This window comes from Phocoena phocoena, chromosome 7, assembly GCF_963924675.1.
Source record: "Phocoena phocoena chromosome 7, mPhoPho1.1, whole genome shotgun sequence".
In the NCBI taxonomy this organism is placed as follows: Eukaryota; Metazoa; Chordata; class Mammalia; order Artiodactyla; family Phocoenidae; genus Phocoena; species Phocoena phocoena.
Genome location: NC_089225.1, coordinates 103698629 through 103712199, shown reverse-complemented (window position 1 = coordinate 103712199; position 13571 = coordinate 103698629). Strand labels below are relative to the sequence as shown.

General features: G+C 47.0%; 1 protein-coding gene across 1 annotated transcript in view; it reads left to right on the top strand.

The window, feature by feature from the left end:
• The window catches only part of COL4A4 (collagen type IV alpha 4 chain), a 131033-nt gene extending 123443 nt beyond the window's left edge, over window positions 1-7590 (top strand). Inside the window, exons 44-47 of the mRNA XM_065880183.1 lie at window positions 3088-3204; window positions 4758-4946; window positions 6614-6900; window positions 7327-7590. Coding sequence (XP_065736255.1) covers window positions 3088-3204; window positions 4758-4946; window positions 6614-6900; window positions 7327-7590 — 857 coding nt within the window. The remainder of the gene's footprint in view (window positions 1-3087; window positions 3205-4757; window positions 4947-6613; window positions 6901-7326) is intronic.
• Window positions 7591-13571: the final 5981 nt, after the last annotated feature.

Genomic DNA, 13571 nt, shown 5'->3' with positions numbered 1-13571 from the left:
CCCTCTCCCTGTCTGCTCCCACTGGCCACCCTAGATGCATTGGCTGTGCTATCCAGTTACTGAAAAGTGACAGGTATATTCTGAGGGTCTAAAGTGGCCCAGCCGTGATGGACTTGCGTCATCTGTCCTTTTCTGAAGGCGATTCTTTCAGCAGGGTGTGTGGGGCTGTAAAGACCACCCCAAGGTTGGTTGTGAAGGATCAGCTGCCCCTGCGAAGTACCACCTTCGCTTGAAATGACATTGTGGTTTTCTTCCTGTTTTCCCTCAAAACCTCTTTCATTGCTAAGCTGATTTTGTATCCAAGGGCTGCTGCTGAAACCTACATAGAGAAAAACGAAGTTCTGACTCTTTGCTGTCCAGTATGAGTGGGTAATGGCCACACTAAGTAAAACTTGAGTCTGTTAAGAGCTCTCGATCACAGAAGGTCTAATGCTTCTCTACTCACACATCTCTCTTTTTTTTTTTTTTTTTTTTTTTGTGGTATGCGGGCCTCTCACTGCTGTGGCCTCTCCTGTTGTGGAGCACAGGCTCCGGACGCGCAGGCTCAGCGGCCGTGGCTCACGGGCCCAGCCGCTCTGCGGCATGTGGGATCTTCCTGGACTGGGGCACGAACCCGTGTCCCCTGCATCGGCAGGCGGACTCTCAACCACTGCACCACCAGGGAAGCCCCACACATCTCTTTGATCTACAACTTTTCCTTCCTGGGTGGCCCTCAAAGGCTGAGACTTCCTGTGATGAACGCAAAAATGGTTTCCATTCTGGTTTGAACCGTCACTGCCTAATGGACTTCCCCACATCCTGTTGGGAGCGTTTATCTTCTAGTCAGCACGTGACTCTCTCAGAGGAGGGACTCCATCCAACATTGCTGGGCTTTTAGACATAGGTCTGTTCTGTAAAACAAGTTCCAAGTAGAAAGCTCTGGGTACACAACTCGAGTTAACAAAAGCCTTCCTTCCTGACTCTCAGAAACATCATCTGCTGACAATTTCCCTTTGTCTTCCCCTAAAGGGAGCAAAGCCTCTATTGTAACATCTAGCAGGGAACTCTTTCCCAGACGGGGCGGTGAGCTCGTCGCATGTCCATACTTGGGAAGGAACGTCTGCTGCCTTGTCTGTGATACGCCCATTGCTTCACTGTCTCATTAGCCCTGGGCAGCCCTTTCCAGGATCGCACAGTAGCCACGTGTTGGAATCACCTCGTTGGGTGGGAGAGAAAAGAGTGCTCTGAGCTCACCGTGTGGCCTCAGGTTCCTTCCGAGATAACGGATATTCTCTTCGAAGCTGGTGGAAAGAGATGCACCAACTCGCGTACCGCAGCGCCATCCAGGAAGAGGCTTCTGCCCAGTTAGACAGGGGAGGGTGTCCCTCCCCTCCATGGGGAGGAGAGGTTTCCTTTCTCACTTACTGAATGGTGACCATGTAAGAACGTAGTCCAGGCACTGCGGGACGTTCCAAGAGAATTTGTTTATGATCCAAGAGGAGACAGAGTGACATCACAGCACCCCGAAAGCCACGCCCACGCTGAACGTAGTGTGACCAGCGTCGGGTGTAGGCGGGGTGGTGGCTGCTGGATGTGGGATGAAAAGAGGAGGTTTGTGGGGGCCACTTGGGCAGGCGATGTTAGGACAAAATGTAAAGGCAGTGACGTTTTCGGGGCGTGCACTTCAGATGGTTTTAAGGGTGCCTGTGTGAGAGCGGAGTCGAGTGAGATGTCTGGTTCCCTGAGTACGGCGGGCCCTATGCCACATCCTCAGGTGGCCCCCGCTGCCTTGAAGAACACGTCCCGGCGTGGAAAAGAGGGGCAGCTACTGAAGTGAGCCCTCTTGGACTTAATGGTTGGTTTTAGGCTAATTTGTGGCAGAGAGAGGGATTGGACAGAGAAGACTGATCCAGAAAGGGAGAGAGGGAGAGAGAATAGAGGTAGAGAACGGAAACCTTGAGGGACTAGTGATTCAGGTAATTAGGGGAAGGGCTGCAAAGTCCCCCTCAGGCAGGGACCAAATCCGCTACCCAGACCAAAGGAGATGGTGGCTAATGAACTTATGTCGTGGGCCAAAAGGAGCCAAACACTTAAAGAACCGCTCGAGTTTCAGTGTGACGGCCGGCCGCCGAGGCCCCAGGGAACACGCCTGAGCCCTGGTCACCAAGCAGGGTCTGGAGATGGATGGCACAGCCTCTGCCCTTGGCCTGCCAGGCCTGTTTCCTCACTACACGTGGTCAGCACCATGGCCTTTCTTAGCCTGCGTCTCCCCACTGGTAGCCTGGCATGTGGGAGCACCTCGTCACGTGGCTCCTGTGAAGACTGAACTGGATAATTTACATAAAGGGGTAGCACCTTGTAACCCTCAACAAGGAACTGTTGTTAAAAATTGCTGCTCAGGGCTTCCCTGGTGGCGCGGTGCTTGAGAGTCCGCCTGCCGATGCAGGGGACGCGGGTTCGTGCCCCGGTCCGGGAAGATCCCACATGCCGCGGAGCGGCTGGGCCCGTGAGCCATGGCCGCTGAGCCTGCGCGTCTGGAGCCTGTGCTCCGCAGCGGGAGAGGCCACAACAGTGAGAGGCCCGCGTACCGCAAAAAAAAAAAAAAAAATTGCTGCCCTTGCTTTAAATTTAACCTGACTCTCAACTAAATGCTATTAAGTTGTATTCATTCCTCCATTCAGGCTTCCAAAAAATTATTCTTAAGGAAAATATTTAACTACAAAAGCCAGATGTGTTCAATGTTAAAAACAACAACAACAAAAAACAAACCAAAAAAACCCAACCAGGTCAAATATACAAGACTATGAAGAAAATGTGAAAATGTCTCACTCAACACCTCGCTGCTCTGGCTTCAGACCCTGACTCTGCCCATTCATGATTCATTGGCCTTAATTGATCAAGTTACTTGATCTCTTAGAGCCTCAATTACCCCCACTGCCAAGTGGAGACAGTATAACCCCAACTTCAGGTAGCTGCAGGGATGAAATGAGCCAGTGCAGGTTGGTCCAAATGGGAGGCCCAGGGCTGACACGAGGAATCCATGCAGTAAATGCTAGCCTAGTGGGTGTCACGCTGCTGTCATCACCACCATTGTGAACTTCCCTGCAGGGTGCAAAGGAGAGCCCGGGCTGGATGGCAGGAGAGGCGAGGATGGCCTTCCAGGGTCCCCTGGGCCTCCGGGACACAAAGGTGACATGGGAGAAGCGGGCTGCCCAGGAGTACCAGGTAAGGAGTTTCTGTTTCTCTTCTTTTCCCTGGCACAGTGGATCTAAGACTGTTTACAAGATCCCCTGCCTCTTAAGCATGTGCCTTAGACATCCACTCACCAGGCTTTAGGGAGACAAAGCAACAAGAACAGAACAGGATGTGTCCTCCACATTTTAACTGATACTCGACCATCATAAAAACAGGTCAAGGCCCTGTGTCCATTATTTTCCCAAAACACTGTACATTAACCTAAAAGGCTCTGCCATTTCCCCAGGTGAGCCTGGCATGGGCTGTGTGACTGCCGCTGAGAGGCCGTGCTGAAGATCTTGGGGACAGCGGGGGTGGTCTCACCTCTGCAACTGACTGAATCACTTGGCCTCTGGTTTTCTGAGTTCACTCATCTTGGCATACAGCCATCAATCAACTTATAGAGAATACAAGGCTGTTCCTTAAGAAAAATATTTGAGAGTGGGCCTTGCACGAGAAAAGACTCTACAGAATATAAATTTGAACTATAACACACTAGGCAATACGTTAGGGCCCAAAGACTCCCAGATACCCTCTCATCCTTGGAGAGTATCTGTCTGGCAGTACCGGGTTACTAATGAGAAGCAGGTGAAGGGGTGGGAGAGGGACTGAGGACGGGGCACTGCAAGAAAATGGAAGCTGCAGTCCAAAAGCAGCAGCTCAGCTTCTGCTCTGTAGAAATTGTTGCCCTGTAGAAATGCGGGCTCAACGTTCCCTACACTCTGCTTTTCTAGCCGGAAATCTTAACTCATCAAATCTTGGTAAGTCAAACAAAACACGTGAGCACGATGCGGTCCGCGAGCTACCACTTTGTAACTTCTGGTTTATAGATGAGAAGAGCTGCCAGTCTTCCAGAAACAACACAGTTTAAAAACACCGTTTGATTTCAGAGTCTAACCTCACCTTTTGCTTTTGGCAATTAGAAGTAGCCACGGGCCTTCTGCCGTGGGTCAGCCCTTTAGAGATGCCAAAGGAGAGGCTCCTGCCCACATTCTGTACAACCGTTCATTTCCCACCAGCCACTTAAAGAGTTCTAGAATTCGGCCCTCCTTCCGCCTCCCTCCCTTATAAAAGAAGAGCTACAAAGCCAAACATGTGGATTCCAAGCCCTTGTCCTTAGAATGGAACTGACGATATGGCAGAACAACGGGACAGGTCTGGGAGGTGTCAGAAAGACTAACTTTGAGATTCGCCTTTTCAGAGAGCAGGTTCCCGGTCTAGTCGGAGCACTTAGCATTTATTATTTCACAATTTACCTTTCGTTTGTGCTTATTGTCTTTTCTCTTCTTTGAGTAAAACGTAAGCTCTGGGAGGCCAGGGATTTTCATCTGTTTTTATGCTAATGTAAGACAAGCAGCTAGAAGTTGCTTGGAACAGGTCCTTGCTGGATGAGTTGTTGGTGTACATTGCAGTTGTGTGAGGGGGACATTCCTCTCTGCTCCCTGAGTACTTAGCACAGCAGCAGACGGGGTGGTGCTAAGAATGCTTGTTAAACTGAACTCGCTAAATGGCCTTTATTTATTTGTGTTTCTTTATTCCTCCAGGCCCTCCTGGGCCCGTGGGGGATCCTGGGCCCGAAGGGTTCGGCCCTGTATACCCCAGTGGCTTCCTCCTGGTTCTCCACAGTCAAACAGATGGAGAACCCACCTGCCCCGCGGGCATGCCCAGGCTCTGGACCGGGTATAGTCTGTTATACCTGGAAGGACAGGAGAGAGCTCACAATCAAGACCTTGGTACGTAGCTGGCACGCGGTCACCCAGATTCATTGCTTAAGGGCAAAACTTTGGGGTTAGTTTTACGGATTCATCAACATCTTAAACGATCAGTCATCTATGGGATTTTTTTTTTCTTTTTCAACTACCATGCTAATTCTCAACTAATTCTGTTAAACCTATGATCCTGAGAGGTGCCAAAGAAGCTCATTCTGGCTATAGTTATTATTATCTGACTACTTATTATTAGTTAAAAAAAATAATTCTTAAGGGTAACTCTGATATAAAGTGCAATTTTTATTTCTCAGTGTGAATGATTTGATCAGGATATGGTTGGTTCCTGAGTTTAGATGGTTATATGGTGTGGCATTAGCCAGCATCAACTCCTCAACCTACGCCAATTTTTAAAATTGAAATACATTTGACATATAACATGATGTAAGTTTAAGGTGTACAGAAGTGTTGATCCGATATATCATAAGGTGATTCCATTGGATCGATAGTTGGCACCTCCCTCGTATCACGTAACTATCACTTCTTTTTTGTGGCGGGAACAATGAAGATCTAATCCTTAGTGAATCTGATGATTAGGATACAACGTTGTTGTCTATGTTCACTAGGACTTATTTATCTACTAGTTGCAAATTTGTACCCTTAAGCAACATCAGAACTTTATTCAGGGAGTTATCCTTGGCACTACCTGTCAGTTTTCAATAGTGCCTTTGTGAGCCGCAGGAAGTGATTTTTAAGCCGAGGGTTGAGTCCCCCCGCCCCCTGGGTGCTGGCACTCGTGGTCTCCCCGAGATAGTGGTGGCTGGAGTGGTGGGTGCAGGAGGGCTGTGCCCACAGGGACAGCTGGTGTTAAGATGAGTCTCGTCACGGCTCTCATTGGGCTGTGACCCACCCCCCCAGTCCATAAGGGTGGTGAAAGGGTGCGGGCCTAGAGGGGCAGCTACTTACATGTGTACCACGGGTCACCTTTCGGCCCTGGTCTAGCCAGAGCCACCATGGCCTCGCTCTGCAGAGCTTTGGGAATAAAATCCAAACTCCTTAACAAGGTGGACAGAGCCCGCATCCTCTGGTCTGATTTACCTTGGGATGCCCTTGAGACAGACCCAGACCCGCTCTCCCCACCTTCCCCCCAATGAATTTCTTTGAGTTCTTTGAGCTCCATGCCCCCTTACTACCCCTGGCCCTCTTTACTGCTGTATAAATAGGCCTTTCCTTTGAATGGTCACCACCATCTCCAGACCCGGCCAGATCTTTCTCATAATTCAGGTCCTAGCGTAGAGTCACTTTTCCCAGCCATCCTTCTTGTGAGCCCCAGTGCCTCCACTTCTCAGGGCTTGTGCTGCTGTGTTCCCAGGGCCCGTCTGCGCCTCCCGTTCCCCATCAGGCCGGGCTAGGAGCTTCTCGAAGTTCTCGGGGAAGAGCCGTGCTCCCCTCCCCCTCTAGCACCCGGCCTGCTGCTCGGCTCATGAGAAAGTGACAGGTGGCCGAGGGAACGCGGGCTGGCCCCTGAGACCGCGGAGGCGGCCCAAGTGGTCAGGGGCACACCGTGCTCTCGCCGCCTTAGCAGCAGGCTTTGGCCAGAGCCTCCAGATGCCAGACCGTGTGCGCACAGATGGGCCACGTCGGGGAGGCCGCTTCTGCACCCCGCACACCATGTTGCTGCCTTCCCTCCCAAGGTCTGGCGGGCTCCTGCCTCCCCATGTTCAGCACGCTGCCCTTCGCCCACTGCAACATCCACCAAGTGTGCCAGTACGCCCGGAGGAACGACAGGTCCTATTGGCTGGCGAGCGCCGCACCGTTGCCTATGACGCCGCTCTCGGAGGAGGAGATCCGCCCGTACATCAGCCGCTGCGCCGTGTGCGAGGCCCCCGCGCAAGCCGTGGCTGTGCACAGTCAGGACCAGTCTGTCCCGCCGTGTCCGCGGACCTGGAGGAGCCTCTGGATTGGGTACTCTTTCCTGATGGTGAGCCCCTGCACGCCCGCCGTCCCTAAGCCCCCTTCCGTCCGGACTGGACTGTAATTCTGAGAGTGCTGTGCAGACCGGATGGCAGTAGGACACGGGGTCACGAAGGCCACCACAGACTATAGCCTGTGGAGATGCAGGGCCACTCTTTTTTTCTTATTGTCCATGATTTTTTTTTTTTTTAAACTTAACTTTGGTAGAATTTGGAAGATGGGTTTGCATCAGCCCTCAGCGAAAGTGGTTTATTGTTGCATGCACACCCCTCACGTCTCCCGCGCCTCCTTTCCTCAGCAGATTGTAGTTTCTCCCTCCTGGGATGACTTTCAGGGAAAATGTAAATCAGGCCCAGACCTCGGTGTGTCACTGGATGGGTAGGGGGTTGTCTGCAGATGTCTGAGCCCTAATTCTCTCTTGTTGTCCGGGTAGCACACAGGCGCTGGGGACCAAGGAGGCGGCCAGGCCCTCATGTCACCCGGCAGCTGCCTGGAGGATTTCAGAGCTGCACCGTTCCTTGAATGCCAAGGACGTCAGGGAACTTGCCACTTTTTTGCGAATGAGTATAGCTTCTGGCTGACAACTGTGAGACCTGACTTGCAGTTTTCCTCAGCACCCTCACCGGACACCTTGAAAGAAAGCCAAGCCCAGCGCCAGAAAATTAGCAGGTGCCAGGTGTGTGTGAAGAATAGCTAGAGAACCCACCGCTTGTCCTCAGGTCACCAAGAGAAATTTGCTAGGAGGCGAAGGCATCCTAGGCTGTGCTAAGAGATTCAGTGGTGCTCATCTTAGACTCCTGGTTTAGCTGTTCCTTCTGTTTCGATGTGGTTGTTCCCACAGTACTGTAATCCCTTCCTCCGTTTGGGACAGATTAAGCAAACGCTACACGTATGGATTTGTTTGGACCTACCAACCTACATGAAACCCGGATATTCTTAGCTGGCTTTATTTAAAAGTATGCTAATTCAGGGGAAGGCAAATAGGTGATACAAATTACATTACTGAAAACGTCATTCATTGGTTAATAGCAACTCAAACAATTGAAGTCAATTACTCTGTAACACAGTGGGCTTCTGGATGGATTTTACGGGAAAAAATAAATAGGCCAACAAATGAAACTAGAAAGTAGAGATTTCCTACGTTTCAAAATGATTTCCTCTGTAATCTGTTTTTCCATGCACTTTAATTGTAAAACTATGACCCACGGAGATTAAACAAAAATCCACACAGCCAGCCTGAAGAGTTCATTTCAAAGCAGAATGAATCATTATGCCAGGAAGGACCACGGCCGCTGTATTCCAGAGATGCGACATTAGCATAAAACACATCACAGATGAACATAAAACATTATGTTCTCGTCTGCATTTTTCAGAGAACAGAAATGCCCGCTCTGGCAACCCTTTGGAAAAGTAGCAATTATGGAAAAATATACGTCCAGTGAGGGATGAAGAGTCGAAAAGCCATTAATGAATATTAAGGCAGCGATTCACAAGAATTGACTCCCCACTGCCGTCAACTTCCAAACAGACCGCTTTTGCCCAGTCGGGGTCTGGCTTGTCTTCCAGTGTGCGTGCTAATGGGACTGGAGCCACATGGGGCCATGTTCACATAAAGCATCCTGTTCCCCTCCCTGGGGGCGCCTGCAGAGCTGCCTCACAGAGAGGGCCTGCCACGGACACTTTCCCTCCAGCCACATAATGGCATCTCATACGGGGAAGTGACAGAGCTATCATTATGCACTTGGGAGAAAATTAAGGGCCGACTTAATTAAACTTAGGTAAGAAGATTCATTTTAAGTCATCATCACCCCATGCCCCCAAAAGACCTAGCACTCTTTTAAATGAAACAAAGATAACCTACAAGTTGAATTTTCTGTTCCTGTTATTGGTTTTTACAGGCGCATCCTGCTTTTCTAATCTTAAAAACGTTCTTATATTTTATATCAGTCAGTACTAGAGCAAAGCAGCGGTTTGATATTGGCATTAATATCTTCTGTAAAAGCTTAGAAGATATGTCACTTTATAGTGAGTAATTTTCTGTATAGCAAAGGATAGGTTTTCTATTTTGCTGGGAATTCAGTGGTCTAATCCTAAAAGTTAGAAGGCTTATTGGAAAAGATTTCTAGGAAACTTGCCTTCCTTATTTAAATAAATGTTATTCTAGAGAAAACTAAAGAAATTTCTCATGAGAAAGTGACATTCATTTCAGTGCTTATTTTCAATGCACTTAATAATTAAGAAAAACTCAGTTAAAACTTTGTTTATAAGAAATGCTTTCCTTGGCAAACATTGACTGGGAGTGTGCACTTACATGCAGAATATATTTCAAATGAATTTTGCTCTGGGGTGTCCCCCGGATGGGGGGACAATTTATTTTAAGGCTACTTCCTGGTAAGAAGAAAAAATATACATTTTAAGAGGAAATATTGTCTTGATGTACCAGAATATTTCCTAGTTCATTTGACCCATTTATTAATTTTTTGAAACTCTCCTATGGCATGCTAAATATTTGATATTGAACCCAATTTCAACCTTGTTTATAATTAACAATTTTGTTGCCAAAAGTTTTATCATATATTACCAAAATTCAAGCCTTCTAAAATTTCACCATGTTCATTCATGCAATGGGTCCGAGAACACTTTCTGGGAAGAGGTAAGGGTGATCGATGGGCCATAGGAAACATATCTTGCTTGCTATTTTAAACACCTTAACTTTGGTATTAGAATTATCTTAATAAGCTGGTCAAATAAATTTTGAAAAAACAGCCCGAATTAAGTGGGCACGTTCCTGCACAGTGAGTGAGTCCTCCACAGTGAGTCAGCCCCCTCCTGAAAAATAGCTTACTTTTCCATAAACTGAAATTTCAGAAATAAGATTTGAGAGATGTGACAATGAGAGAAGACTCTTCATGGAAATGTGGTATGACTTAACTCATGCTGTAATCTGTACTCCCTCATGATCGTCAAAGCGTTCTACTATAGAATCACCTCTACAGAGTTTGTGTACCTGTTATTGGTGCTTGGGAAAAGAGGAACAGAATGGTCCACTAAAACGGGATTTTATCAAGGGTTTTATTTTGAGCCTCTTAGAGATGATAATAAAGCAAATCATTCTGTTTTCCAGGAAATGACATTTGTGCTCCTATCGGCTCACCAGACTAATATGACAATAGTTACTTTTATTTGGTGTGGCTGCAAGAACAGCGGAAAGATGTGCCCTTAGAGTTGGCTGAGTCCAAGCTTCAATCCAGCTCTGTCACTCTCCAGAGGTGTTACCCTGCCTGGGGGAGTTATACCAACTCCCTGAGCCTCATTTTCCACATTTACAAAGTGGGACGCAACACCTACTCCTGCGTTGAAAATTAAGTTAGATTCTATGTCCAGCAGATAGCAGACCTTGTATATTTATTATGGTCACATCTTCTATTTAAAACAAGCTGTTTAATATGAAAAATATTTCTTGGGATTCTTTACATAGTAGAATTAACATAAGGATTCTCACAGGGCATATAAATTACTGATTAGAATTATTTATACCTGGCCAATTCTTAATGTCTTTGGGAATGCTATTTTATTTCAAGTCTCAAAGTTATTGTACCACACACACAAAACTCACAATTTCCTGCAGGGTCATTATCAGGAAGTTCTGCAGGGAACAAAACAATTGACATTAAAAAGTCAGTACTCTGCAATTGTCGCTGTTACTATCTGCCAGAGACTCTGCATAGTGCATTTTCGACCACCAAGGCTGGCTGCCACATCTGTGTGAAATGCTTGAATTTTATGGTGCTTAAATATTTAATGATTCATAGGAAAACATGTGAAATGTGTCTGATAAGTTGCATCCCTTTTCTAACCTAGGGCTGTAAAGTTAAAGACTTTCAACATGTAAACTTTGCAAGATGCCTGACCTGCTATTGACATTGAAATCTTGTATTACAATTTATAATATCACTTATTACGTATAAAATTTCTGCAATGACCTCCAAAAACAACTGTGTTTTATCTGGTGCATTAATTTTCTTTCAAGCCGAAGTGAGTTTACTACCTAACCTACCTTGTAATACAGCCTGCCTTGGGTCTGGCTCAGTAGGGAAAACAGGAAAGGTTACCTGTGGTAGAGGTGCGATCTGCAGATGGGAAGAGCATGTGAGCAGAGTGTGGAAAGTGACCCCCTTGGCTTGGGAAAGCGTGGCATTCTGAAGCTCCTGGAAGCGCTGTCCCGTGCACAGTGCTGGGGTGGGGCAGACATGAAATCAGGCCTCAGGGCCCGGGGCGTCCTGCAGCATGGGGCGGAGACCCCGCGGGTCTCGGCTGTCCCATTAGTTGAACCACCTGTTTCACAAGGTTGCTGTAAGGGTTAAGAGTAAGAGAGAGAATTACAAAGAGATACAAAACGTAAGGTACTGTTACTGATGACCAGAGTAACTGACAGTTAGGGGTTTGTGATGATTAGATTTAGCTCTTTTTAAGTAGGAGGGAACTTGAGTGGTATTTGGTCCAACTTCTCAACAGAAAAATAGTGCTGTTAACATTTCTTGAGCACCTACTATGTGACAGAAACTGTATGAACCCGGTTATAGGTGCTCCCCTCAACCTCTCAACTGTCCTGTTTTACAGACGAGGAAACTGAGGTTTGGAGAGAATGAATAACTCGCTCAGGGTCACACAGTCAGCACCCAGTAGAACTTGAACCCTGGTCCATCAGTCGCTAAAGATTGTATTTTACCCACACCATCGCCTCCCATACTATTGATTTCATTACATAATTCTCTTCCCAAGCAGCAATATGTATTACCTCCAAATTCAATGATTTCTACTAGCAATGTTTCAGTTTTCCTTGATAAAGTATAAATCGTATGTTCCAATCTGCCAGTTCATCTGAAGATCTAAACAAGATGTCAAGATCACTCTCTCCTTGCCCCTAAAGAAGGGAAAAAAAAAAAAAAAAAGGGTTAGCACAGACACATCAAACACACCTGCAGAAGTACGGTGGCCAGATCTGGCGGTACCCGTAGGGGCTCCCTGGTGATACTCTTTGAATGTCCTGGAATCTTGAGTTTTGTGCACTAGGTCGCAGCATTCGTGACGTGGGGCATGCCTCAGACTGACACAGGGAGGATGGAGACCTCTCCCCACCATCTGGTGAGCATGCTGTCTTATGAAGTGTTGGGAAAGGCCTGGAGTTTTCTGTTTCTATGGACAAAAGCTTTCTTTCAAGTGATTCTTTCCTGTGATTCAAGAAAACACACACACACACACACACACACACACACACAAACCCTCAACGGCATCAAGCAGCCACAGGCACCTCTTCGTGTGTGCCGCTGGCGATGGTATAAATGAGCGTCTGTTTCAATCCACAAACGTTTATTGGTTTTGACATTCCAGACAAAGCACTGTTTCAGGTACTGTGAAGAGAGACACAGTAACACATTCAGGGTTCCTGCCCTTGTGAGGTTTACAATCTAGAAAGTCCTCTCACTGAAGGATAACTAGCAATTAGTTCTAAGTGGTCTGTGGTAACTGTGATGAACACCCTATATGAGCAGAACATTCTGGGTTGTGGTGTCTGATGGCAGGACGGGGAGAATCTGGATGGGCAGAGGGAGAGGAAAAGGTTGCTTCAGTTAAGTCACAGGGTCAGGAAAGCTCACAGCTTAGACGGCGAGACCAGTTAGCAGCACAGACTCTGTTATGGATACGGGGGGATGAGGCTGAAGGGCTGGCTGGAGCCCCATGGTTGAGGCAGATGAGTTTGACCTTTATCCTTTGGCAACAGAGAGACAATAGAAGGCACTGAGATGGTGAGCGGCGTCGCAAAAGTAGGTTTTGGAAGATAACTGGCAGCGCTGTGTATAACTGAGTGAAGAGGTATCTTAAGTATTGAGCAATGTACTGAGAGATTTTAAGGTCCTTCTAAGCAGGGAGTCTGTGACTCTAAAATGAGAGACTAGGGGCAAAAAAAGGGAAATGACTGCAATAATCCATGGGAAGGGAAAGGAAGAGATGATAGGTTTGTTTTGTTTTGTTTTGTTTTAATGACTATTTGATTGAATCTCCCAAGATGAACTAGGACTTGGGAAGTCGGTGGCCAAGTGGGCCACACCCTCTCTGTTTTACTGTCCTTGTTTGGTGGTGGGTCTCAGCCCTTTAACTTACTCCCCAAGCGGCGGAATGTGTGACCAATATGTAGACTGGCCCCGATTCTACAAAAACCAGCCATTTACTGTCTGGGCCTCAAAAACAGACAGCTTAAAAGCACAGAGGAGCCTTGAACAATCATGTACAACTTTGGAATCACCGGCACTAAATACTTCCAAGGTCACAAAGAGGAAGCAATTTAACTGCTCCCTCATCTTGAGAACCAAGGAAAGATTCTGAATTAAGAGGTCTCATAAGTTGACTAACCAAAACCAAAGTGTGGGGATGTTTAACAAGCAGGAAATTACTATTAAAGCAAAGAAACCAAATTTAAAACCAGCTCTAAATGCTTATTTCCTATTAGAGACAGTCGAATGCACTGGCTTTTGTCTTTCTCAATCCAATTCCAGTTTTTTGGCATAACTTTGGAGATTCCTTCTTGTAGGAAAAAAAAATAAGACGGATGTTGAAAATAATAAGCACCGGTTACAAGTAAGCCTATTAACTGAACAAAGTGATTATAGTAGTTTCCAA